This window comes from Channa argus, chromosome 13, assembly GCF_033026475.1.
Source record: "Channa argus isolate prfri chromosome 13, Channa argus male v1.0, whole genome shotgun sequence".
NCBI classification, from domain to species: Eukaryota; Metazoa; Chordata; class Actinopteri; order Anabantiformes; family Channidae; genus Channa; species Channa argus.
Window position 1 is genome coordinate 8880775 of NC_090209.1, and position 27934 is coordinate 8908708.

Consider the following 27934-nt stretch of genomic DNA (forward strand, 5'->3'; position numbering starts at 1 on the left):
AAAACTCCTCCAGATGAGTCCCAATTACACAGCACTTCACTCCAAATCACAGGCCTAGCAGGGCACTTAATGCACCTATTACCTGTCTATCTAGCAAGGAAAAATGAACCAAAATATAGGCCTATTTCTCAGAAAACATTCTGCTTTCCATCTCCCATAGTTATTAGATAATGCTCTTCTCATGTGCTATTTGGAATTGAGACTGTCATCTTCTTTTTGCTCATTTATGCCTCCACAAAATGTGTTTATTGTTAAGTTGCCGGTTGCTTCCCAAATTCCTCCACAATTACAACCTAGCATTTTTACTTTCTTATCTAATTGTCATTTTTGTTCACAACCTGTCTGTTTTGCCAGCATGGCTCCAGCAAGTATTTATAAATCACTACCTGGCTGTCAAAGTTAACAGTAAATATATGTTGATTTTATTTCACCCTCTCAGAAGTTCTGAATTTAAATTTTTCTTTTCAAGAAGTCCAATTCTGCCAAACGGAATGCATAGCTCTGCCTGTGGGAGAGCCAAGGAAATTCTTGAGTATGTGGTAGATAGAAATGCCAAACTGTAATGTGTGTGTGTGTGTGTGTGTGTGTGTGTGTGTGTGTGTGTGTGTGTGTGTGTGTGTGTGTGCGTGCGAGAGAGAGAGAGAGCATGCCCCCAGATGTGTGTGCTTGTGTGCCTGTGTATGTATCAAGTGAATAATATGCAATATCAGGTTGCTGACATTGTATAAGGACAAAATTATTAAACTCCAGGGCTCTTATATCACAGACTGGCCCTTGAAAAATAAGCACCTCATGTTACATATTTCACCAAGGTGTAGATTGTCCACAGAAACAGTGTTGGAGTTTTTTTCTTAGGGTGTGAGACAGAAACATAAACAGAAAAATAAGGAGAGAGGTTTGTAGTTGGGTGAAATAAAGTATGAGGCATTAAAAAAAATCACTCAATTGACCGAGTGTTCCTCTCTTTGTTTGTTGTGATGCAGATTCGGTCAGACCAGGACCAAGACATCTCAATCAGATACAGCATCACTGGGGTGGGAGCGGATCAGCCACCTAATGAGGTGTTCAGCATTGACCCTGTGCTTGGAAAGATGTTTGTCACCAAACCTCTTGATCGAGAACATCGATCTTCATATCATGTGAGTATTTCTTTTTATCGCTCTCGTGCTTTCCCAAAAAACATATGGATACAAAACATCTCTAACCTTTTGGATATTTTACAACCAGCTAACAACATGCAAAGGCCCTTTTTCACACAGAAGCTCTGCCGTATTGTTAGCAAACTCTTTGTTAAAGCAGAAAGTGTTCCTTTTACACAGGCACTGCCACCCCGGTATGCAATCATGCAGTACCAAATTTCTGTAGCCAAGAAGTAAATCTCATCGGCATAAGGAAGCCTACGAGCAGGCAGCATTTAACACTGACTTGCAGTTGTCCATTTTTCTGTAAATGAATTTTTAAACATTTTGTTTCTGTCTACTGTCATTTTTTTTGTTTTGTTATAGAACTTATTTAAGTGTAAACATGCCAAGAGGATGAAATATAAAACTAAAAATAAAGCTAGTATAATGTAATGTTCTTATTTTTTGAATAGATTTATAAAAAGTTTTATAAAAAATACAACCAGTAGCAAAGTCATGGTATCACCATCGGTGCAACTATTAACAATTTTTTAATAATACCCAGCACTAGTATTGGCTCATGACACTTAAAACATGTCACTTAATCAAATTGAAGTTTGACCATAATCATTAATATCAGAGAAAACAATATCAGTGAAAACAGTTTGAGACTGAATCATGGTCTTAATGGTATTTTTCCTCCAATGTAGGAGGAAGAGACTCTTAGATTATACAAGTCATATAATTAAAATGTCATCAGAATTTCACGCTACGTCCCCAACCAACCCCCAACGCTGCTTTGGGTCATGTACACACTGGCAGTGACAGGGCGTGACTTTGACACTACTGGCAGGAGGGTCAACTCTTCCCCCTCCCCATCCCCCATGTTTATATGCTCATTGTAAGGGGATAAGAATTTACAGTAACGTTAACATAATAATGATTCACATTCAGCTAGTACATATGTAAATGTAATATTGTTTAATGATTAATGTAATAACTTTAATTAATTTCTGATAAAGGAACATTTGTACAAGCTGAATAATGTTTAATATTATGTTGATGAAAAAAAATGCTTTGCTATACTGTTTTTGCCATTTCAAAATTAGAGGATGCAAACTTTACACCTCTATAGTAAGAATATTAATACAAAAACAGTATTTGTAATATCACGGTATTTGCTCAACAAAGCTAAGCAGAACCTTTAGAAATAATTTAATTAAATCCATATTAATAATATTTCATTGTTACATTAAGCATGAACGCACTGTTTCACAGCAAGTAAAAACATTTCCTTGCAGGGTAAGTATGTGTGTTCTTGTACTTTGATCACTGTGAGGAACAATTAAAATTTTTGTGCACATTGAAGATGAAAGAAATGATGGAATTTTCAATTTGTGCCTTTTCACTCAGAGATGCAGCTATGCTACGTGCAAATTATCGCAATGACGTGAAGTAGAAGTCCGAGAATGTGGTAATTAATCATTAAGCTCACAGCCAGTCACATTACTTTTTTCATTGCTGTAACTGCTATGAGTCTGAGTAACCGTGGCACTTGATCAAAAGACTCACAGAATAGAGAGAAGAATAAACTGGCTTTGTAGAAAAATATAACCTTCATGAGTGGCAAGATACTTTTTACATTTTGGGATACTCTTATTGACTTTGTTTTTGTGATTGACATGAGAAGACTGATGTCAGTGCCGTGCCAGAATATTAAAAAAATACTTGGGGCATTGTTGAATGCACTAATTTCATTTCTGGCTGAGAATTAAATGAGGAGATAAACATTTCACTCATGTCCATACAATAAATATAACAACACTGTCCTGCAAAATACAGCTCCATAGGTCATTTCTACCAGCAGCAGAAATTTGGGTGATACCCAGCACCTGGTTTTGACTGGACACAAACGCATACGTAGAGTCACACTGTATGAAAGAGAGGTGGTCAGAGAGCTGGTGGGATATACAAATACAAAGTGTCCCACAGATTGTATATCGAGTTCAGCGTGAAACAACTCTCTGTCGTTCTTATTGTGGCCATGAGGATGTCACGTTATGTACATGACTATATACTTTCGAGAATATATTGAGTTCAGATAGCAGCTGTACAGTAGATCAGTCGTCCGTGATCCCTAGAGTTGGTGGTTGAGCTCCCGGTTTACTCCTGGCCACATGCTGAAGTGTCCTTGAAAAAGACACTACAACTTTCTGCAAGTAGTATCAGATATTATCAGTATTACCTAAAGCCTGTCCCTGACAATTTAAATCTAATGAACTTTGTGTCTAAACACAACTATACTGCTATTTTTGCTCAGTAATTCAGCATTTGGAAAGTGTAGAATTAAAAACTTTGGTGCCGTTGTAAAACGTGACGGCTAACAACTCAGTGCCTGGTGCCAAAGGAGTGACTCAATAGATGCCTGCTGGACGTGGGGGCGTTTCTGTTTAGCAAAAGCTGCTGTGGGTCAAATGAGAGGGCGAGAAGTAGTGTATATTTGCATTTCAGTGCATTGATGGGAAGTCACTGCACCCTTCAAAGATTTAAAATCTAAAACATTGTAAAAAAGCTATAAATGCTATTAATGTACGCAGATTTAAACCATTAGACAGAGCAAGGCTCATTGCACTTCCATTCTTTGAACTAAGCTTACACTACTTCATTTAGCATAAGAATGATATTGATATACTCAATGAAATCTCAAAAAGAAAGCAAAAAATGAGCCTAGTTCCTTAAATTTAAGCTCCCAACACCTTTGCAGCTGAGAAATGTGATATATACAGTGAAAGCAACAAGCCTGCTTCCTACCAAACTTAACCTGTACATCACCAGCAATGTGAAATTACAACATGCATGGCTGTGTTTGTTCATTGCATGTTATTCTGCTCTAAAATCAGGTTTTAGCTTAGATATGAACCTCTGCTTAATCTCTGCCTCAGATAAACTAGTTGATCAGGCCCAAAGCTTTGATGTAGTGAGCAACCATATTTGGTTTATCATTTTGTTTGTGTCTCGGGACTTTTCACTCTCCTTGTGTTTAAATGTGAAACTCCAGTTATGGTCCTTGTGAGCTGGCAAGCTCAACCTTTTAGTCAGAGTTCAGAAGATTTATACCAGAAGAATCTCCACTCAAGGAGGTGATCTGTTAAGAAAGGTGGAGGCCACTAAAGGCTTTTGAAGTTAAACTCTGTTTGTTGTAGAATTTAGCGTTAGTGTGGAATAGAAATGTAGAGAGAAAAAATGAGAGAAAAAGTAAAGCTTTCTAAACAAAGAAGAAAAGTGTTCAATTAAAGGTGCTGTTAGAGCAACAGGAAAGTAATTAAACAATTTTGTATAAAACACTTCTCAATCCATAACTTTAAGGCCAGGGAAGATTATATTTACTGAGCAACATTTTACTGAAAGCTAGTACACACACAAAGTTCGAATTTGACTTTGTGCTCTTTCTTTTGTTTACTTCATATTTCATGCAAGGACACAATGAAGTTATGGTCTAGTTCTTTTTATTTCAAAAGAATGAGCACTCTGAAATTCAAAACCGGCCGTGCAACAAGATGCATTCTTATGAGGAAAAAATCCTTGGAGCTTCTGGGTCTGCTGTTATCTTCATCAGGATGTTTCTTCCTTGCCAAATACTAAGCATCGCCTGGTATCGTCTGTTTTCTCCCCCTGTCTTTCAAGATAATAACTTTAATTTGGACACAGAATTACATTTTGCCTTCTTTAAACATGGCGGCAATCTCTGACTCCTGCTGTTATTGAATTAGGGTGTGGGTGCATGAGGGATTGAGGGATGAGGGTGGGTGGAGATAAGGGCCCTGGCTCTTTGCCTGTTACAGCACAGCGAGATGCGATACGTGATGGCAGCGCACGGATATTGGGTGCAGGACAGATCAAACAAATTAGTTGAAAAAGTAAAGTCAAATTGACCTCAGGGAAATCTGAAGACACAATTTTGGTGGAAGTAGATCACGGAGAGGAAAGGATGGGCAGCACCATACAGTACGAACATCTTCACCTCTCTGAGGAAAAGAAGATGCTGCAAAATTCTGTTTGCTGCTGTGACTGGTTCAGTTTAAATGGACAAGTTCTGAATTTACAGAAATGGCTGATGTTGCAATCTCTCATCTTTCTCATGTATCTGTTTCTAACATGCTCTTATATTTCTCCCAGTTCATTGCAGTTTAGTTGCTTTACTTTGCCTCATATTTTTCCTTTCTCACAGTATAGATAGATATCAGTAGCAGCACAGAGGGCTTTTCATCATTTCATCATTTTAACTGTGTACATATTTACCACCGTATATGTATGTTATTGGGTGCAAGATATAGATAGTGCTGTATGTAGATTCTGTGTGTGTTTTTTTAAACTGTATGATATAAACTAAACATCCCTAGTGATTCTAGCTGAAAGAAATACCACTGAATAAGTCATGTTGAGGAATATAAACACTCCCAGATAAGTTGAAGTGAATCAAAACAGCTTTAGTGGGAACCAAGGAGTTAATGTTGAAATGCCACTTCAGTCTCTTAGTTTGACCTTCACACAGGGAGCGAAAAAACAAACCACAAGCATTTATTTAAACTCAGCATTTCACCTGATAATTCACTTATTTACCCTGCTCTGCTTTTCAGTCATCCTGTTTCTGTTTGTTTTCCTCCAGGCTTCATAAGAAAGAAACCATTCAGGACAGATTTTACAGCATGTATTGATTCCAGTAATAACTTCATGTCCAAACTTTGTGAGAAATCCTAGTTGGTGATTCCATTGATCTGAGCACAGCTGAGTTGAATTTGAGATGGGCTGACTGTGTTTGTGGAGTCCGAGGGAAGTGCAGAGATTTCAGGACTCTTTCAAACAAAACCAGACAGCCTGGGATCCAGCATAGTGATCCTGAAACAGACACCTCGCCTTTACAACAGAGCTGACTTCCAATAAAATAAGATGTTTCTTGTTTTGCTTTCTGCTGAGATAAAAACTTCTTGGGACTAAATGCAAAAGAGATAAGAAGTCTGGAGAAAGTATGTGATCCCAAATGCAATTTCACTGCAAGAAAAATATGCTGAATATTAGTACTTCCTGTTTTGTTTAATATTGTTGTTTAGATTTATGCATTTTGCAGCTTTTTACTTTATAATTCAATGCAGATGTTATCAGTCAATGTGTTTTTGAACAGGGTTAAAATGCCGAATAACAAAACAGGGCAGAGGTGTTCTGTTTAGCTTAAGAGGAGCTTTCAAAGTATTCACCTTGAAGAATAAAAACATTTGCTCTTGTGGTGTTTTATTTATGTTGTTTCTCCTTTTTCTCTGGTCCACTTCTGTGAGTGCACACTGTATACACAGAGGGCAACTATCCCAAGAAAAATGCAAAGAAGTAATTTTCAAACATGCCAAAAACTCTTTGAAATGATTATAATATATGTAAAAATGTTGGCAATAACAGCAGCTTTTAAGATACAACTCGGTTATAGGAGTTATATCCCATAATTATGGCAGCATTTTGCAGGTTCTGAAAATCAAGCTAGGGCAAGTATGAGATTTGACAGCAAACCACTCTTCTCCTCCCAACCGACCCCAGCTGTCTTAATACATCCGTACTGCTATCAGGAGCAAGTGTGTGGGAGAGCCACAGGGGCATCTCATAGCAGCTAATACTAGCTTAAACTTAAACCAAACAAGTTAATGCTATTTGTTTATGTGTGTGTGTGTGTGTGTGTGTACCCACTAAATGAGACGTAATTAAAATTACAAAAGTTTTAGAGGTGCATCCACAAATTTTGGCATCTGATAAAATAATTACAGAATGCAAAATTCAACTAGATAAAAACTATAATGACAAGTAGTTGTGTGTGTGTGTGTGTTTGCTTGCTCATTTGTTTTGCAACTTTCACCTCAAACGTACATCAAAACATACATATTTCTTTTGAAAAATAGGCAGAGGAGGTCAAAGTATATTTTTAGACTGTCAGACTTCCTCTACAAGGTCCATCAATCAGAAATACATCTTGCCCGACAGAAACCCTAAACCCTAATCATAACCCATAATTCATTACTTTCTAACCTTTTTCTTGTGTTTTTGTGTCTTCCAGTTACGAGCCCATGCTGTGGACATGAACGGCAACCAGGTTGAGAACCCCATCGATCTATACATCTTTGTCATCGACATGAATGACAACAGACCAGAGTTCAAAAACCAGGTCTACAATGGCTCTGTGGATGAAGGCTCCAAACCAGGTATGGAAATAAGAACGGATGGAAAAAAAACAAGGAGCAATGTGAAGCAGGAGCAAATGTGCAGAGGTGATGCTGTTAGATATGAGTGAACTGAAGACGAGGGGCCAGTATATCAGGAGAGATTGGTATCGTTAAAAGTATGACTACACCAGTGAATCTTTAACGCAACAGAGAATTTTCCATTCTCCTTGATGTAGCCGACAGACAGAAAATCTGTCTCCTACAGAGGCTTTTCATTTAGCCGACTGCAGCAGTGGCCATAAACCAAAGAGGGATCTCAGGCTGGAGAGGAGATTGAGGATTAAATGTACCACACTGTAGCACCACTGGGTCATTTTATGTCTAACCTCAGAGCGGAAGAATCACATAGATGAGCTCTGTGTGTGTGTGTGTGTTTGTGTGAGAGAGAGTGAGCCTGATGAGTCAGAGTTTATTGAACCAAGCAATGTCCAGGTTCTCATTTTCCTTTCTTTCTTTACTTCTTTCTTTCTTTTTTCTCTATCTTTCTCTCTTTTTTCCTATCTTCTGTGCTGCTGCCCCCTCCCACACAGCAGACAAGTCTCTCTGGCATGCATGACATTCAGCTGAACAATAATCATAAAAAAAGAGAGTTTTAGAATTTAGAGCTCCAGTGGTTTCACTGGAAGGCCAATTACAGACTTGAATTAGTTTGCAAATTAAAGAGTCATTATAGGGACCTAATCCTGTCAGGCACAGCTTAGGACGCCCATACAAAGGGTCCACATTAAACCCCCTAAGAGTGCAGCTTAATGAAATTACCCCTTCGAAGTGTGACACATTGTGATTCTTCATCTCCTTCTCTATGTCCCTCCATCTCTAGAAAAAGCTACGGGGGGGGGACTGAGTCACTCTACTTGGAATCAAACCAAAAATCGGAGTCTGTCCTCTATTTCTATCTTTTCCTCTTCCTCCCTCTGTTCTTGCCAGCTTTTTTTTTCTCTCTTCTGGCTGAGAGGCCTTCAGAGTGCTCCCTCTGGCCGAGTCATTGACAAATGTTGCTTTGAAATGTAATGAAGTTTGAAATGGGAGCTGCGGTTACAATTATCTTCGGACAGGGGCTGTCACTGACATGATATCACTATCGCTGGCAATTAGAATCAGCTACAAGAGAGAGTGAGCCAGAGAGAGAGATGGAGGGATTGGGTGACAGGCAGTGATCCCACAGAGTTATATGAGTGTGTGGAGGCAGGAAAGCAAACAAGTACTGCATTCATGGAGAGATAGTGGCTTATTCTCTCCGACAGCATCCAGTCTGCATATACTTTATGTCTGCGCTTACTTGCTTATTTATACAACTGGTTTCCAACAGTTTAAACGCTGGCATAAATCTGTAAGGATTTATCTAACCAAGCAATCAAACATCTAGATGTTTCTTTTAGCTCAATTTGTGTGCATACTAATTGGAACAACTCTAATCACGGTAACAGAATTAGGACTTATCAATATTTTTTATCAGTAAATGTGACATATGATTCATGTAGCCAAAGCAATCAAATTACATACAATTACATCTTCATATATGATTATATTTACCTCTGATTGTAGTAATTGAAGATAATTATATTTAGAGAATAGGTGTCCAACATTTCTCTGCAGACATAAAGTACATTTATTGGAATCAGTAAACGTTATGGATTGTTTTATTAAACTAGTATTGATCATGTTAAGGTTTATTAACCCAAATAATTTACACATTTAACCAATATCAGTGTTTTTACTGCCAGTCATTATGATGCATTATGGTGAGACCAGTGAAGCGTGCATCAGACAACCTTTTGTTTTTTTTTTTTGCTTTGAACTGACCAACACTAAAGCACAAAACTATTAATAGTTTAAGTAATTTATTTGGGGCAAACAATTATATTTTATTAAAAACTAAGGTCCACAATGAAAGCTAGACAATTTAATAGCAGCCACTGTGGCTGATACTGTCGAAAATACTGGATAATAATAGGCTGAATTTTTCTGAGTCCGTTTCTGTTATTTGAAATTGAATTTGACTTACATTTTATTGTCTACTACTGCATGCATGGCTGCACATACCTGTTGAGAAACATTCTTTTTTCTTTCTCAGGAACATATGTGATGCACCTGTCAGCATTTGATGCAGATGACAACACCACAGCCAATGGAATGGTCCGTTATCGAATCCTGTCCCAGACACCACACAGCCCCATCCCTAACATGTTCACCATCAACAGTGAGACTGGAGACATTGTGACAGTGGCACCTGGGCTGGATCGAGAGGTTGGTCTATCCCACTCTGAAACATTCCCTACATCACCCTTAGTATTAAATATGAACTAAATATAAAATAAATACAGTTGAGTCCTAGAAAAGTGTGAATAGTTGCACAGTTGGTATGAAGGATCGATGGGGAGAAGATGCCCCTTTATCAATATTTATGGAGGACAGTTCTTATAAGCATTGTTTTTTCTGATGTCAGTCTGAGATGTGACTTACATATATTTTGTAGCCATTTGTCACCAAACAAACACACACACACACACCATGTCAATTTTTTTTTTACAGTAAATTGCCTGCTTCTCCGGTCACCTTGTTTATGGAGCTATAAAAGTTTTGACAAGATCCAAATGTGTTTATTCTCGTGACATGGATGTGCCACTGACAACTCTGAAAAGAAATCTCCAGGACAGATCATCCTCCCAAACTGTCACCAGTGACAGACCTATTAACAACACATCACGCTGCAGTAGGCTGCTCATGTTGCGTGAGTGTGTGAGAGTGTGTGTGTGTGTGTGGTAAAGATAGAGTGGAAATATTTGAAATAGAATGCCCTTGACACCTGTCAGACAAACCAAAAAGCCCATATAATCACATCTACACTCGATAAAACAATGGAGCAGTGAAGAGGAAGAAGGGAAACTGTAGGGGGCAATAGAACAAAAACAGAGCTGGACAGACAGGGTACTAGAATTAGGATAAGTGTAGAGGAAGTGAGGGTGAATTTGAAAATGAAGATAGGGTGATGGAGACAGAGAAGCAGGGTGAAACATGAGGGGGTACCACAGAGAGGGAGACAGAGTGAGAGGTTGAGGGAAACAGAATAAAAATGTCTCAGATGAACCTCTGCTGCTTACTTTTGTTCCATTTTATCTTCACACTGCTAATCCAGCCAGTCACCCTTAAATCCTACCACCCCTGAACACACACACACGCACAAACACAACTATGTATGTATGTGCATAGTAGACTCACAGTGAGCAGTGGAGTCTTGGTGGAGCACCACTCTTACAGTCACACAGTTAGCACACATTTACATTTGGAAATTAAAGCCATTAAAACATGTGTTATCCAGTAGGAAGCTTCCATGCACATCAGTGGTACTGGTAATGAGGAAATGGATGGCTCTGCTCTTTCACTTTTACCATCTGAAGCTGATTTACATCTATTATAACCATGCAATCTGGATCTAGATAACTTATTTGGATAGGGAGAAGTGTCTTTGTATAGCAAGTAGCACTAAAACAATTACTCGATTACACTTAGTGAATAAAAACAATACTATTGTGAAAATCAAATTATTGTTGAGGATGAATTCAGCAAGGCCAGCTGAATGTTTAGAGATCTAAACAGTATTGGTTCACTAATAATAGGAACATTCTCAAATGTGTTGTCTTTGTTAGACAAACAAGTTTAAAGCCAAACAAGACAAGTTTAAATTTTTCTCAGACACCAAAACCAAAACTTGATATAAAATGTAGTACACAGTGTACAAGGCCGTAAAGGGCCATAGTACTTCTTGAAACCCCTGGTATAAACTCAGAAATATGTTTTATTTATATATTCATGCACACAGTTTACAGTATATACATATGTAATACAGGAAGAAAATGTGTTTTGCAAATGTTTTCTCTGAGAAAAGCTTCCTGTACCTAAACTTCACAGAAGGATGTTACACTGCACACTGCAGTGCTTCCCTGGTCTACTTTTAGTAAGCACTTTGTCTTTCTGCATTTCTTCGGCTGCAGGGTTAGAGATGTTAGGTGCTCCAAAAAAATGTTATTTAAATTAAACAAAACCCAAATAAATGGTAGCTTTCCTCCCTTACACCTCAGCTACATCCACTACTGTCTCTTATTCTCTGCTGTCCTCTGTTCTGGTCTGCAGTGGACCTGATAAAGAGATGAAAGAGAAAAAGCAAAGGAGTGAGAATAGGAGGAAGAAAATGGCTACAACGCTGTGTTATATTAATACAATAGAACGTTTACAAAGAGTGAGGGAGGGTTATTAAGTGCGAAAGGTCCTTATTTATTCCCTTGCAAAGAATGCTTACACACATTGAGTTAGATTCCCAAGAAATCTACAGCCAGTAAATCATCTTCTACCAAATTATCATAATCAAGACAGATTATGATATTTTGGTAGAAGACCACTCTACAGCAGACCATTATTAAGAATAAAGTAAAAAGAAAAGTCCAAAGTTATGTACTGTTTGTAATGCATTATCACACCAGTGGTGAAATACAGCAACATTATCACTAAATACATTAGCAAATGAGAATGATGCAGGGAATTTGTATTGTGAATTGTACTTCACTTTCTTTTGCTCTAACTCTGTTTGTCTCTGTGCTTGCTACTGCATGTACAGATGTACGAGTGTACAGCTGAAGTGGGAGCAGTATTTCTCAGTGACTGACTGAAAACATTTATTTTTACCATGGTTGGAATCAAAATCTCAATTCAAGTCTCATTTTTACATTGGAAATGTCTTGTTTGTTACTGATTCACTCCTAGTGGTCTGCAGTGGACTTTTAAAAGCTTGTTGACAGCAACAGTCCTCAGTTCTCAAGAGAAAGCTGGGTATGCTGTGGTTTTGCTGCAATGCCGAGAGGTTCGGGGGGGCTCTACATAATTACTCCCTTGTCTAATTAGTGAGAGTGTTGTGTACAAGCTGTACACAGGCTGATGGGACAGTCAGGCAAGCACTGCCTCTAAACAAGATATGGAGAAAAAAGGTGTGCGTGTGTTTGTGGTTGCTTGTGTATGTATGGGTGTTAATGAAAGTGTGTGTACAAGGTGGAAGTTCAGCATCTCGTCTGGCATCAAGATGAGAGGAAGTGAGAGGAGCTGTCTAATCCTCCTTATGTGCAATCCCGGCCTAATTGGGATATTTACTCGGTAATTAGCAGGTGAGAGAGACACTGGGAATGTAATTGGGAATCTCAGTGACGGGACCCATTATCCAGACAGTCGGCTCCCAGGTTCCATCCTTTCTGCAGCCCATTAACTGTACCTTGGGACAGAAGAAGAGACAGAGGATGCTGCCGAAGAGAGGGAGGGATAGAGGAAAGGAGCTGCATGGCTAAAAGCACACAAACACACCAGAGTGCAAAAATACAAAAAGGAGAACCATATTTCAGCTTCCAGTCTAGTGACACTGTGTCATCTCAAAAGATGAAATGGCATTTATCATTGCCTCATATTATTGCTTCATAGACAGTCTATTAATCTCTGTCAGTTGGATCATTGTCTTCAAATCTGTCCATCAGTGACACTGAATAAGCGAAGTCTTTGATGCGATACCCATGGGGAGGCGTCACAGTGCAACCTTCAGATGGTGTGGAGTCCCAACACACTGAGGTTTCAACTCAGCCGAATCAAAGACTTCTCCCTTGCATTGCTGTGTTCCAAATAAGGCCATGGACAGTGACAATAAAACACAGCCTCAGCTTTTCTTTCTCCTCTGGGAGTCAGAGTCTGGGCCTTGCTGTAGGCTTGACACAGAGAAAGCTCTTTTTCTGATGAATAACTGCACACTTTTTGTTTTCTGTTTCTGTCTTTTCCAGAAAGTGTCGCAGTATACCATCATCGTGCAGGCCACGGACATGGAAGGCAACCTGAACTTTGGCCTTTCCAATACAGCCACTGCCATCATCACTGTCACAGACATCAATGACAACCCTCCTATGCTGACTTCCAGAACTGTGAGTTGATACAAAAAAAAAAAACCTGGGAAACAGTTTTGAGTTGGGGGGCGGGGGGTTGGGTTGGTGGGTGTGGAAATGATGAGTGTGTTGGAAATATAGTAAGAACAAATGAGAGAGACAGACATTAAAAAAGAGAGGGTTACGTGTGCTGTGTTATGTTGTTACACAGGAAGATTTACACAAGGACACTGAGGGAGGGTTGTAAAGTGCAAGTGGTACTTACTCATTTGCTGCTACAGGATACACACACAGAAGGAAAAACTAATCCATATCATTGACCTTTATCAACCAGTAACTTAGACCCAGCATATCACTAATGCTTGTCATGATTGTGATATTTAGAGTGATGATTACATTACAAAAGGTCATTATTAAGAATGAGGTAATAATTAAAATACAAAATAATTAAATGAATGTAAGTTTTGTAATGTATCATAACTCCGGTGGTAAAATGTATTAACATGCCTACTACATTAATTATTAAAGCTGTTTATTAAGTTTTAAAAAGTTTACTTTAATATTTTCCAGATTGTCTTATTTCAACTCTTGTAATGCTCTTTTACTCTGCTGCTGGATGTTTATATATGTGAGTGTAACCGCTGAGGTGGCAGCAATACGTCTCAGTGAGTGACTGAAAAAGCTGGATTTATTATTTGCATGATTGAAAGTCTCAAGTGAAAGTTTTATTTGATGTGGGAGAGACATGTATTCATTTAGAGCAGTAAAGATGGTCAGAAAGGGAGTCAGGTTGCCTCCAGTTTCTTTGTCTGTCTATAGGTATCAGTGACTTCAAGTTTCAGAATTACTCACCGTGTGTGTTCTGTTAGTTGTGATGAGCCCACGGACCTGTTGGGGATATACGGTACTTGCAGGGCAGTAGACTCAGGCACCAGAGGAGTTAGCAGTAGCATTTGCCCTTGGGGCTATTAACAGCCTTATGATGATGATGAGTTAGCATTGGCAGTAAGCACGTGTCAGCTGTAGAGCTCAACAGAGAGCTGCTGCATCACACACAGCAGGAAATATAAAGAGACAGGTGGCTGTGGAACAGAGAGATCCACACAAAGGAGACGGTGGGCAAAGAGAGAGCAAAGTCGGGAGAGGAGCTGATGAGTGGACCACCATGTTGACGCCAAGATAAATAATGGAGGGAAGAAAAAGTGATGAGAGAATGATGGAGAGAGGAGAAAGAATGAAGGATTATTTAGTCACCGGAGCTATTTTCTACAGCAGCAGTGATAAAGCATAGACATGCCCCGCTGTAAATCAGAGGCCTTTCCTGACTCGGCATCCTCCCCTGCATTAAGATTCTCTCCTGGAGGCGGTGTATTGATGGTAGTGGCCGGTAATAGATTGATATTCTCTAACTGTATTCTACCGTCTTTAAGTGCATTTCCATCATCGCCACAGTGAGAAGTTAATGGTATCATGGATATTGATGATAAAGTTTAGTGGAGGTTTTGGAAGCCACGACAAGCAGACCCCCTCTCCCCACTCCCTTCATAAATCACACATTTTAGTGGTGGGATAACATAAAAACCATTTTGTTGAGAATGCAGGCCATTATGCAAATATTTAGTGTTTTCAGTAAACCCCATAGATCTTTCACCATGTCCCAGAAATATAAAGTTTGGGGCATTTGTCTTTAATGTTGATGATTAATATTTCATCAAGCCTATCACAGGCTGGCCTATTTTTCACGGCAGCAAGGGGTGTTGTATATGAACGAACGTGAAGTCTTGGGGTGCTTACTCGGGGCTGAATATATGCTTTGCATTATTACTTTGATTCAGATAGATGAGATAAAATTAGAGGAAGTTATTAATCTCTTTTATGTGTTTATGTGTCCAGTATAGTGCAGCGTGTTGTATGGGACGCTTTTTTTAGTTACGAGTAGACTTCTACAATCGTGCAATACCAGGTTTACTGCACAGCTTCCACTGGCCTCTTTTCTTTAGTTGCTGTGATGAAGTTCCCCATCACTTCGCTCACATCGCCTTGCTCGCTTTAGTCTTTCCACACTGCCAAATAGTGACAGAACAGTGAGGGTGTTGGCAAGAGGTGTTTTGTCAAGTGCTGTGAGACAGCCAACTGCACTCTTTGCCAATCACAATCAAAGAGCATCTCCCCAGTTTCCTTTAGTCCACCATTGGGCTCAAGAAATACGATCACAGAAAGAAACACTAACTGATCAGAAAAAGTGTGTTGAAAGACATCACAGATTTACAACAGTTCACTGCTGTATTGGTGAAGAGTCAGAGTCAACACATGAAATAAATCATTTAGAGAGTTAAAGAAAGATTTTTCCAAGAGACTGTAAAGCTCCTCTTAAAACTTGCAAATGTTGCATCACAATCCAGTATTGACATTGACCCCACCAAATGTCAAAGCTCATTGTCATGGAAATGAAAGTCTCAGAAATACTGTTTGACTGAAGCTGCTGGTTCTTAAATATACTGCTCAGCATAGAAGTGCTATCGTCTCCCTAAACAATTCATACCTATTGAATTGTGGCATCGCGAAAGGTGTTTCATTATATTGTACAGTACTTTAGGAGCTGAACACCATTGTTCTTTAACATCACAGATGACAAATGTTAATGTGTCAATAATTGTGTTATTTGTGATTTATACTTAAGAATATTTAAATTTTAAGATATTATATTTTAGTACTGTAGCATTAACTGTAGTGGGGTTTTTTTTGTTGTTTTTTTTTTTTTGCATTTATTTGTGAAGTAATGGTATTGTGGTATTGTTACAATAGGGTTTTATGTGTAGGGAATGTAAGAATTGTCAAGCCATGTAAAATTGCCTATGAGGAAAATAGATGTAATTGTTATTACTGAGTTTGGGTGCCTGATGTACCCCGTTCTAATTCTCTAATTTGTGAAAGATGATAAGAGAAGAAAACGTAACCTGGGATTTTGATAACAAGAGCTGTGTTGGAACCTTTAAAGTCATCCATCAGATCTAATTAACACTGTCATAGTTGTTATTGTGCATTGAGAAAGAAGATGCTCATGGGTCCTAAGAGCTCAAGAGCCATCTCTGAAGTTGTTTTTATTGAATTGGCTTTGGGGAGTCTCTGAATCAAAGCACAGTAATAAAACACACTAGCGCACATACTGTACACACACTCACCCTGACACAAACATACGACAGCCTGCCTGCTTATCCAATGCAGGCAGTGCATCAGGACCACCCGGACTTGTCTGTTGTCTTAAGAATGTCATTGAGTCTCTGAACAGCTCTCCTGGTGCAACGCCCTAATCTGCCCGCTGCTGTCGGCTGTTTGCTGGGTGATGTGCGGGTTGCTAGGCAGGGTATTATAGTCCGTCTGAAGTTTTGGTCTGGGGCTTTGCTCTTTGATATCCTAAACTCTCATAAGCGGCTCAGTGGCTCTTCCACGGCTGTTACCCATGGTGACACGGCGACTGTAAAGTGCTACATGCCTGTTGCCTCGGGATGAGGTGACGACGCGCCAACATGTTCACCGTCTGACTCCACATGATTGGTTAAATGTTGATGGATTGTTTGTGTGGGAGGGGCTGCAATTGACTAGTGTTTTACAGGGTATCCGTGTCGTCGTTGCTGTTGTCGGCCTGTCTCTGTGGGCTTTATCCCCTGAGCCTATATGGCTTTGATCAATCCCCACCATAACAGACACATGACAGGCAGCAGCTCACTACTCATCAGGCTTATCGGGACAAAGCACATGTGTTTGTACAGCGAGGGGACAAATGCAAGTCACTCATATACACTCCAGCAGCTGTTGTTTTAAACCTCCCCACTACTGGCTCCTTTCAGTCCTCTTTTGTAATTCTGTCTTTGAAAGGAATGAAATATTAGTGCTCATCAACGATGGGTACAAGGAATGCAGAAAATGCGGGGAAACTGGAACAATGCCCTTGTGTGCATGTGCTTGCTGGTATGAAACTGTGTTTACTACTTGTTTACGACTCAGCAGCGGTAAAAGCAAGATCATTAAAGTTACTCTACCTGGAAACCTGAAAGAACGACTGTCTCTATAAAGAAAAAATGTAAAAGTGAGATAGGCATTCAGTGGCTGTTTTGTGGAAATTGCCGCGCTCAAATGGCTTAATGGATCCCAAAAGATCTGAGCTACAGTCAAACATAAACATCTTTCAAAGCAACCTATCATGAAGTATAAATGTACTGTACTTTCTGCAGTTTTCTGGTGAAGTCCCAGAGAATCGAGTGGACGTTGTGGTGGCTAATCTCACAGTCATAGATGCTGACCAGCCGCACTCGCCTAACTGGAACGCCATCTACAGGATCATCAGTGGAGACCCGTCTGGACATTTCACCATCCGCACCGACCCTGTCACCAATGACGGCATGGTCACCGTGGTTAAGGTAAGACACCAGCCTATCAGAACATGCCAACTGTCTGGCCTTATGGCAGAGTGTATAAAAGGAAACACGTTCATCTCCTTTTCAGTGTTCAATATCAGATTCCCTATGGATTTGGCAAGCAATAATAATAGACTACCTAGTTAAATGGGGACAGGCTGGAGGTCTTTGTCTTTCATATGCCCCTTTATGTCCAAATGAGGGATTGGAGGCTGCTGTGCCCTTCAGTAACAGCTTGTACACTCACACACCGACTTAAGCACAATGGCTGGCCAGACCACTGTAGCAGATTAGGTATTGATTTCTCAATTACAATGGCAAGGGTTTTTATACACTCATAATGTTCTAGCTGCTGTGGTAAATGACAGCAACAACAAAGCCACGTCTTGTAACAACCTGATATGTTAGTGTTCAGCCTCTCAGAGAGAGGTTGTAACCCATTTAGGGATAAAATAAAGAAAATGGACAACAGAAAGGCCCAATCCCAATTTCTCCCCTTGCCCTTTCTATTTAGTCCCTTTGCTTTGCACATTCACAAATATGTGTAGCCGTCTTTCAGTTCTCTAAGGGGCGCTAAGGATCGAAGGTCCTTGAAACTGAGTGTCTTTAGAGGCAGATACTTGATTCCAAGGGGTATGAAAAATTACCCAAAATGTCCCAGGAATTGGCACAATGTACAAAAATCCATAAATGTAAATATTTGTTTCCTAATTGGCCTGTAAAAATGGTATCCATCACATTATCTTTGTTGAGCATAATATCATATGCCTTTCTCTTATGACACTAAACTCCCTGCATTGATTCACCGCATCAGTTTTGCACTTCAGAAATTAGCGCTACATGCGCAAAATGCAATCCCACATATTGCCAGCAGGGCAGTTTTAAACAACTTCGGCAGCAGTTTTAAATCACATTGATAATAGTGGAAATATTTGTCATAAAACCTAATGAACCTTTTACCTGTCAAATATGTTGCTGTGTTTTCTCTGCCATGATTTTAACATTTGCTTCTGTTAACATAGCTTCTGATTATGTTGTGGAAAAGCAGAAGTTTATGGGAAAAGGAAATGCCATTGTCAGCCAGGGATGATTGGGCCTGAGCGTGTACACGAAACACACAGATGGACACTTAAATTGTGTACTCATACACTTAGGAATAGACCAAGTATATTTGGAGGTTATGAAAGGGGGTTATGAAAGACAGTTTCATGCCCTTCCTGACGTACCCCTCCCCAATTTCTACCACTGACCCTGTGATACATGGACAACTGCCTTACCAACTGAGCTACTGCCGCCTCCTACTTTGTTGTGGTTTATTCTGTGCATGTATATAAAGTGTGTAAATGCACATCCTGTTGAATGGCTTTTAAGATGTGTACTTGCATGTTCACCCAGGAGGGCTTCACTATAAATGTATATTTGACCTAGAGTTATTGTTCATGTGTAACTGACTCCTGCAAATCACATCCCACTTTAATGTTTTAGTAATACTGTTAAGATCTCCCAATAATACCCACAGTGCAATGAGCAAAGGCATTTTGCTTCTCTTCATTATTTCTAGATGAATGCCTTTTATAATCCTTTCCTCTCAGTCCCTGATGTAAAATTCAGCGGGCAGCTGAGTAGATGTAAGCTTCCACAAAGACCCATTGGGGGTTATCAGGAAATCATAAAACAAGAGACAGGAGACCTCCTGGGAAGAAATGAGAAATAGACAGTCTCAACAGTAAACAGAGAGGCTTCAGCTGGCTCTGGAGAAAGGGAGCCAAAATGGTTCACATCAGACGATGTGCGATAGGAAAAGTCAAGAGGCCATGAGAAGGTGATACACTGGTTTTTATATTTTAACAAGGTGTCCATTGATGATAGTACAGCCACATCGAAGAACACTGACACCCAGGTAGGCCACAGTCTCCCATGAGAGACAGAGCTCCTCTGTAAACAAGGGCTGAGGTCTTAACCAGAACATGTCACACATTTCTGCGGCTCTCTGGGGAGTTTATGAGGCGTATTCTCGTTGTGCTGCTCTGTAATAGAGCCAGTACACGAAGAAGCATGTATAAAAACACACAAACAGAACCACTTGGTTTGAATGAGTCATTAAGATATGTAAATCACGGCTTATGATAAACATGGAAGATGACAGGGGAAGTAGAGAGAAGGATAGAAATGAGGCAAACAAAGGTTTCTGAGGATTGAGAGATGCAGACTACAGAGAGGATAGATCACAGAAAGTTGGGGAGGGCAGGTGTGTGTGTGTGTGTGTGCGTGTGCATGTTCGTGTGTGTTGGCGGGATGTTGAGATAACGAGGGGGTTGGGAAGTTAGAGTCCTGTGGAACAAATTAGGTAAGAGTGAAAGAGAAGAACAAGTGAAGCGATACAGAGGATATGTAAGTTGTGATGGCTTATGGGCAAAAAATGGAAGTCGTGATATTGACCTCTAGCCCCTCTTGCTTCCCTCAGGGTGTGTGGGTGTGTGTGTGTGTGTGTGTGTGTGTGTGTGTGTGTTTTTGTTAGCCTACAGCTATACTCTGGACCGCCCTGTGCTCTGGTTACCGGGCTGTAGATCAAAGAGCCTTGAGTGTGGTTAGCCTGTAAATGGGCTCCCAGTGCACCCTGGGGTCACACACGAATACACTCCCATGTGCCTACATGAAATTATACCTACGTGTGTCTACATACCCAGACAAACTGTAGCTCTCACCAACACAAAGGAACAAACATACGCTCCAGTGGCCTTGTCAGAAAAGCTGCCTGATTAAAGATGCTTTTTTAAATATTAGAGTTGTGCTGCCACACTGTCCACTGAACAAACAGATGTGCTTCAAGTCATTAACATCATCATCAAACACCACACACACAAGTCTCGTGGCAGTAATCTTGCCAGCGGTAGCTACAAACAGCGTATTTGTTTCTCTTTTATTCCCTTGTTTCTTGTTGTTGTCATTTGAACCTGATGGTGTTGTCATCATTGGGAGAGCACAGAGCTGTCACTGGGGTTTAGGCTCAGCCAGTCAAAACCCTTTTAGAGTACATATTTTTGTGCATACACACTCACGCAAAAGGCAGGGCTATTACAGCACGTTATGAATAGTTTTAGCCCTGCGGACTCTTGTGTGTGTGTGTGTATGTGTGTGTGTGTTTGTGTGTGTTGGTTGGTTGGAGAGAATATGGTTCCAGTTCATCAGGGGACCACTAGACACGGCACCTGTTCATTTATCATGCTCTTTCTCATCAGCATGGTTCCATGTGTATTCCCCAGCCAAAGGCAGACGAAGGATTCTGACTGCACCTTTGAGACTGTAAATGTGATCTTATTTATAGTACAACTAGTTTGCTTAAACACTTGACATTACTTATTATTTTACTTATTATTATTTTATTATTACTTATTATTATTACTTTTTTGTAAAAAGTAATAATGATTAAAATAGGTGTAATAATAATTTACTGCAAAAGGCCAGAAATGTTTCTGTTTTTATCTGTAAATCAATAACAAAGACTAGCTTTATTTTTACACCATTACTGTGAAAACACAGATTTTTTTTCCACTGACAAAGTCTGATAAAATGATATAGACATAATAATAATAAAACTGCGACAAATAACACTAAAGTAAATGCCATATAAATTTCATTTCTAACGTCCTACTTCTTTTTTTTTTTTCTCTTACACTGTTATTCCCTCATCCTTCCTTCTTGCAGCCAGTAGACTTTGAGATGAACCGTGCCTTCATGCTGACAGTGGTGGTGTCCAACCAAGCCCACCTTGCCAGTGGGATCCAGTCCTCTCTCCAGTCCACAGCCGGGGTCACCATATCCGTCCAAGACATCAACGAACCCCCTTACTTCCCCACAAATCCAAAGCACATCCGCTTCGAAGAGGGTGTCCCTGCTGGTACTAGTCTGACGACTTTCTCAGCCTCAGACCCCGACCGACTACAGATGCAGCAGACAATTAGGTACTGACTGAATATAGTAAATCTGACTGTATACCAGGAAATACAATAATTGAAATCTTGTTAAAATAGTAACTCCTACATATGTTTGAAGCTGGCTGCATTGTAAGCCTGTCAGAAATCTCTCAGATGCACTAACAGGAGACAAAAAACCCTCATGGATATGTTCCATGTCAGTAGTCAGGGGTCAAAGTTCAACAACGGCACTATACTTTTGCTTCACCTACCTCTCACTCTCACTATGTGATGTTTATGAGGCAGCGCAGAACTCTGAGTAAGGAGGGTGAGAAGGTTAATAAGTAGAAATAGCCTCTGGGGTAATCACAAGTGTGTACATTCTGTAGGTTGCATGAGCACATACAGTACACACAGGTGTATATGCACACACACACACACAGAGCAAGAGAGATAAAGAGCAGAAAAGCTGAAGGAAGGGGAGAGACTAAAGAGAACAGCTGGCTCGAGCCCAAACACCTGACACAGCACTATGTCCACCTGCAGTGTTCTTCCTCTGCGTTAAGCCTCTCTGGATTTTAAATGTAAACCAACCTTTAAATGACCAGCAGACCTTTGCTGAGCCAATCTGTCAACCTGGCTGTAGCGCTGACTATATTATTGTCTTTCAAACTAAGAAATAATCTAACTACGCTCGGTTGTTGCTGCACATAGATTTAGGGATTTGGTTATAATCACATAACTGCAGAATCACGAGTGTTTGGATGTGATGTTTGTGATAGTGTTATTCAGAACCACCGCGGTGCAGCACTCGATTTGATAACACTGCTGTTCAGTGTGACATTAATACCACCTACTTCCAACCACCTCACACTCCAACAACCCCTACCCTCCCATTTTCTCTGGGGAAAAGATCTAAACAAATTTCCCAGCTAATTTCACAGCAAATGAGAGTAAATTGGGTGTACTTTATAATTTAGGAGGACGTCAAAGTCACCAGCTGGGTTCACTCACTCACTCTCTCCATCTTTATCTCTCACTCTTCTTGTAGAATTCACTTTGACCTCTTTGCATGTGCCTGCTTTTTCATGATCTCTGCAAAGACTGCAGCTCAGTACTGTACATCTTAGAATGAAGTTAACCATTTACTAGCAGGCTGTGGTCTGTCACAGTCTCCTCAGCGGAAACCCAAGCCAGCTCTCCTTCTTCTGTTCTCACCGTGTTAAGAAACAGAGGAGATTGCAAATCCACCACTTCATTCATTTGGATCCATCTGGATAGGATCACTACCAATCCCACTGCTTTACACCAGTGCCATAAAAGGTATCTACTTTACACTGTTATGCAAGGGCACTAATCATAGCTGTTCCCTCCATAACTCGAATCCTCATTATTCTGAAGAAATAGAAATTCAGGGGCTCATTCTTGCCAATCAGCTAAAGCTTTGTACAGTGTTTGAATCACTCTATTAAACATCTATTCATGGACTCTTATCACCCAGGACTGCTGTTAGAACCTGCAAAACCTCATCAATCAAATAGTTATATGCCGTTTGTGTTTGCTTGGAGGAGATGTTTAGGTTTGACACCACAGTTTATGTAATGCGTAATTTATAGTGCATGGCGCTGCATATGACAAAGAGTTGTGTGTCTTCATAAATGGATGGTAGTGATACATAAAGAGAGATAAGGAGAAGATTTAGAGGCTGCCCTAAAAGTAGAATGTAAGATGAATAAGACCTAAGAAACTGTGTAGGGAGGTAGAGGAGCAGTGCAGTTGGTGAGCTGGGTGACGCTGGGTCAAGGTTTGAACTTGACAGGTGCTTATCAAAGGAGTGACAGACTTACAGTGTCCTGTTGAGGTTGGGGAAGAAGCAACATGGACGGCAGTAAGGGAAGGGAAGGGAGAAGAAGAGTGAGGCATCATGCATCACTTGTCAGACAGCTGACCAGTAAGGTCGAGACACAGAACTGGAGAGACTGGCATAAATGATTACCCAAACCTTCTCGGCTAAGTTTGAGACATGCATTTTTCATCCTCAGGGTCAGGGGTTTGAAAAATAAATGTCATGCCTCTCCCTGCTGCTCGCTAAGATCACTAACCTGCCAGGCCTAATCATACCTCCAGCTGTACTCATACACCAATCATCTCCCAAATGAGAGAAACCCTCAGGTAGAGGAGAGCTCGGAAAAGCATTAGAAATTAGATACAGGAAGAAATAGTGACTTTCACACACAGCACAACATTTACACCTGATTTTTTTTCTATTCCAAAATAGCACTAGAGTAAACAAGGACTGTTTGCCTTTCCAAGAAGACAAAAATTGGCACAGCACTTCATTAAAAAGTTAGCGATGGGGATTGCCAATTGCCCACAGTAATGTTGACAGTTGGGACTTGTAAACAAAAACACTGTGGGTGCTTTCACTGGCATCATTCTAATGGCCACAGTAGCCCCTTCGTTTACTGGGTGCAATCAGAAAAAGTACGTGGAAATGGCTTCAGGAAGCCAGCCACACTCCGCCATTAACTTCTTGGGGCTTTCCTGAGAACACGGCTGATAATGCAAAGGACTGACTATTTAGTGTGTTGGAAATTAGCTCAGCTGCAAAGACTGTTCATTCACAAGTTAATTTACATCATATAAGGTTTATTACATCTGCACTGAGGGCTGTTTAGGAGACTTAATTAAAGTGTGGTGGTGAACAGAGCACTCTGCTTTGTGAACAAACCTTTGTGTTATGGCTTTTATCATCAGAGGCCACACATCCACTTGTGTTATCATGCAGTGTGCCCAGACAAGAGTAGGTTCTACTGCTATTTTATAGCCCATTACTGACGGAAAAGTCTCACACGCCTTTTTTTTCCCCTGTCTTCTTTATTCTTCTCTCAAGGTTGATAGAATTTCCTTTGTAGTGCTCCTATGCTTAAAATAATAGTTTGGCATTTCAGGAATTGCATTTATGCACTTTTTTGTTGAATGTTAGATTAGTATATTGATACCACTGTATGTAGCTACACATGAAAGTACAGCCAGCAGAAAATTAGCTTTGCTTAGCATAAATTCTGGCAGCAGCAGAGCCTGGCTCTTTCCAAAGGGTAAAAAAACCATCCACCTACAGTAACAGCTCTTCTAACGCTAACTAATTAACACATTATATGTTTTTTCTTTAATCTGTGCACAAACTGAAGTTATGGTTTTATGGAAAGTTACGTTCTAAACTATTTCTAGGCTGAAAGCAGTGACAGCAGTTTGCAAGGCAATAAGCAAAAGCTGCAGTTTTTGCACAGACTAAACACTGAGTAAATGCAGAAATACTGGTCTTAGCATGATAATTAGTGATCTCTAGACGTGCTGGTGGACAGATTTTTAAAAGCTAGCTGGACAAGCTAGCTGTTTCTCCCTGCTAAGGTAATTGTCTGCTGAGTCTACCTCCAGCTAGTCTTTTGAGATTAAAACATTTTCCAAAATGTCAGAGGAGTCCTTTAATAAATTCAACAGCCGGTATTTTCCAAGACCAATGGTTCTGGTATTTGGGTGGACTGACCCTTTAATTTGCCTCTGCTTTGTAAATAATTAAAATTTTTGTTTGTCTGCCCTTCCCTGAATAGAAGTTTCTCTTTTTTTTTTCTTTCAGTGCATTATAGAGAGAGTCAGTTTGGCTTTACCAAGCCAATGGGGATTCAGTTGGACACAGAATAGCACAAGTCTTAATGAGAGTATAAATACCAGATCATACAGCTGTGCTGCTACTTCAGAACATCACCTCTTTTGTCCTTTTCCCTCCTCCTATTCATTCCTGATTGTTTCCCTCACCCCTTTTATTCCACGCTCACACTGTGATGGACTCACTGTAGTCCTGGTGGTGATTTCACAGTCTGCCAGATAGTGGCTGTGGGCTTGGCTAGCCTGTGTGAAACCATCTAAAGTGTGGGAATGTCATCTCTGTGATCCCCTTCCCCGCACTGCGCTACGCCTGGGATCATGCCCGCTGCCTGCTGGGAAAATCCCACCTCCCCCACTGCAGTAGAGAGATTATACTCTCAGTCCACCCCCTCCATACCACCGCCCACCTCTCAAGGCTTTCATTCTCCACCATGTAAGAAATGCACATGCAGTATTTAATAAAACACAAGTAAACAAGTGGGATGTACACTGACAGTAAATACACTATACAATTCAATAAATACAAAAGAAATGTTAAGGTCAAATCCATTTCAATTTGGATGGATTTAAAAGCTGGAAGTTTTTGTCACCTAACAACATGGCCTTATTGCCCAAACTGACATTCAGTAAATGAAATTGGATTGATGTAGAAACCTTATTGTGTGAGGCCAAGGTGTCACGTGTCTGCAGATGATGTTTCACACGCTAAAGTGAGATTGCAGCCAAGAGAGGCGGCAGCTGATGAACTCTGTATCAAAGAGGGAATGAGACAAGGATGAGAAGACACAGATGGATAAAAAAAATGTGTGAATACAAAAGCACAGCAACATGAGGTGAGGTAAGGTGGTTGAGAACGATCAGATAGAATTGAAAGCGTGGAATGAGCCAAAAGCAACAAAAGCCAGAGGAACAAGAACTGTTAGATCAGAGTGAGACTGGCATTCAGTGCTGGAGATGATCCTCTGTGCCTTCACTGCACTTATCCCAGGGGAGTGTCACTACCTGTTTCCAGATCCACCTTCCTGGTCGACAATCAGTACCAACATCCTATCACCCAGTGTCCGTCTTTCCTTTACAAACACGGGGACATACACACACAAATATACATAACCCTGCATGCAGTACACACATGCAATTGCCTAACTAGAGAAGTAATTGACTTCAACACAGGAGTGAAAAATGGGGTGAAATTGACTGTAGGCTGCAGGCTCTGAAGGTCGTCACGAAGACGTCAATGAAGAATTAAACTGTGTGAAGGTCAGGCTGTTGTGATTTTGGGAGCCTGTGTATGTGCAGACACAAGAGAAAGCATATAATTACCTGTAAATGCTGGTGTTAACTTCTCCATCGATCTGTCCCTGTGTGTTTAGGTATTCAAAGCTGAACGACCCTGCGGACTGGCTGTCCATCAATAGAACTAATGGTCAGATAGTAACCACAGCGGTGCTCGACCGGGAGTCCATCTATGTTAAAAACAATATATATGAAGCCACATTCTTGGCAACAGACAATGGTAAGAGCCTCTTTAAATGCACGTTTAATCCATGATTTTATCCTACATACATATGCCCTCACCACCACTCCTTTTTAGCATTCCTACACAGCTCATTCTATAGTGCCAAAGCTAATTAATACCAAACCTATTTAAAGTTATACCATAAAAATATAAATGAATTTACTATATATTTACTACACTGTATTGTATAGTTTACATTTTCCACATTTCAGCCTTTATTGTTCTTGATTATTTTAGATAATATCATGCTAACTTCTCTCTTCTGGATCCATTTACAACTTATCATTTTCACATTCCTCATTATGATTTAAGTCAGCATGTTCTTAGACAGCAACCAGGTAAATGCAATTTTGATTAAAAGATGCTGCCCTAGCACATTTCTCTCTCTGAAACCTTTCCAGCTTTTTAAGTTCCAGTAATTGAGGCTCTGGTTCACAGAAACAGCAGTTTCCTCATGATATTTACAGCAATTCTGATTTCGTTGGATTTGAAACCTGCTCTAATTAATTTAAAAGCTATTTTCCTTTGTCTTCAATATGTGTGCATATCACAAACTTTTGTGGTCTGATATGGATATGATCACCTATTATTGTGATCCGGGACACAGATCTGCAACCACTCACATATTTATAGTCAACGTGTCCTTGGGCAAGGCACCCACTTGATTTCAATGGGATAAATGTCCTTTGTTGTTGACAAGGAATCGGTGTGTGGCTAAAGACAAGTTCAAGTTGCTTACCATGTGCTGCAGAGTTAAGCTTGAATATTGGTAAATGAAAAATACATAATTACATGAATCTAAAGACATGGGAGCAGCTTTCATGTACAGTAGAGCTGGGTTAAAGTTAAAGGAAATATTGGATTCACATAAACGGTCACCCTGTTTATCCTTTCCTCCTTCCTTATCATCTTTCCCCCCGTCTCACAATTTACATAAAATATATTATTTGTTGAGCCCCAAAGTTAAAACTCAGGCTTAACTGAGCAGAAACTCAATCACAGCAAATAAATAAGTCGATGTAAGTGCTTGTATTCTCAAGTAAAAAGGGAATGCTTTCTCCCTCCCCAGTTGCCTTATCAGTGACGTGCAGTGCACTGGCATGTTTACCTTCAGATGAGCTGGCTTTGAAACA

At 40.1% G+C, this 27934-nt stretch overlaps 1 protein-coding gene across 1 annotated transcript in view; it reads left to right on the forward strand.

Moving 5' to 3' along the window:
• Window positions 1-27934, forward strand: part of LOC137140011 (cadherin-4-like) — a 218931-nt gene that overhangs the window by 176986 nt on the left and 14011 nt on the right. Inside the window, exons 6-12 of the mRNA XM_067528015.1 lie at window positions 984-1139; window positions 7216-7360; window positions 9456-9628; window positions 13192-13329; window positions 17523-17708; window positions 21411-21667; window positions 26656-26798. Coding sequence (XP_067384116.1) covers window positions 984-1139; window positions 7216-7360; window positions 9456-9628; window positions 13192-13329; window positions 17523-17708; window positions 21411-21667; window positions 26656-26798 — 1198 coding nt within the window. The remainder of the gene's footprint in view (window positions 1-983; window positions 1140-7215; window positions 7361-9455; window positions 9629-13191; window positions 13330-17522; window positions 17709-21410; window positions 21668-26655; window positions 26799-27934) is intronic.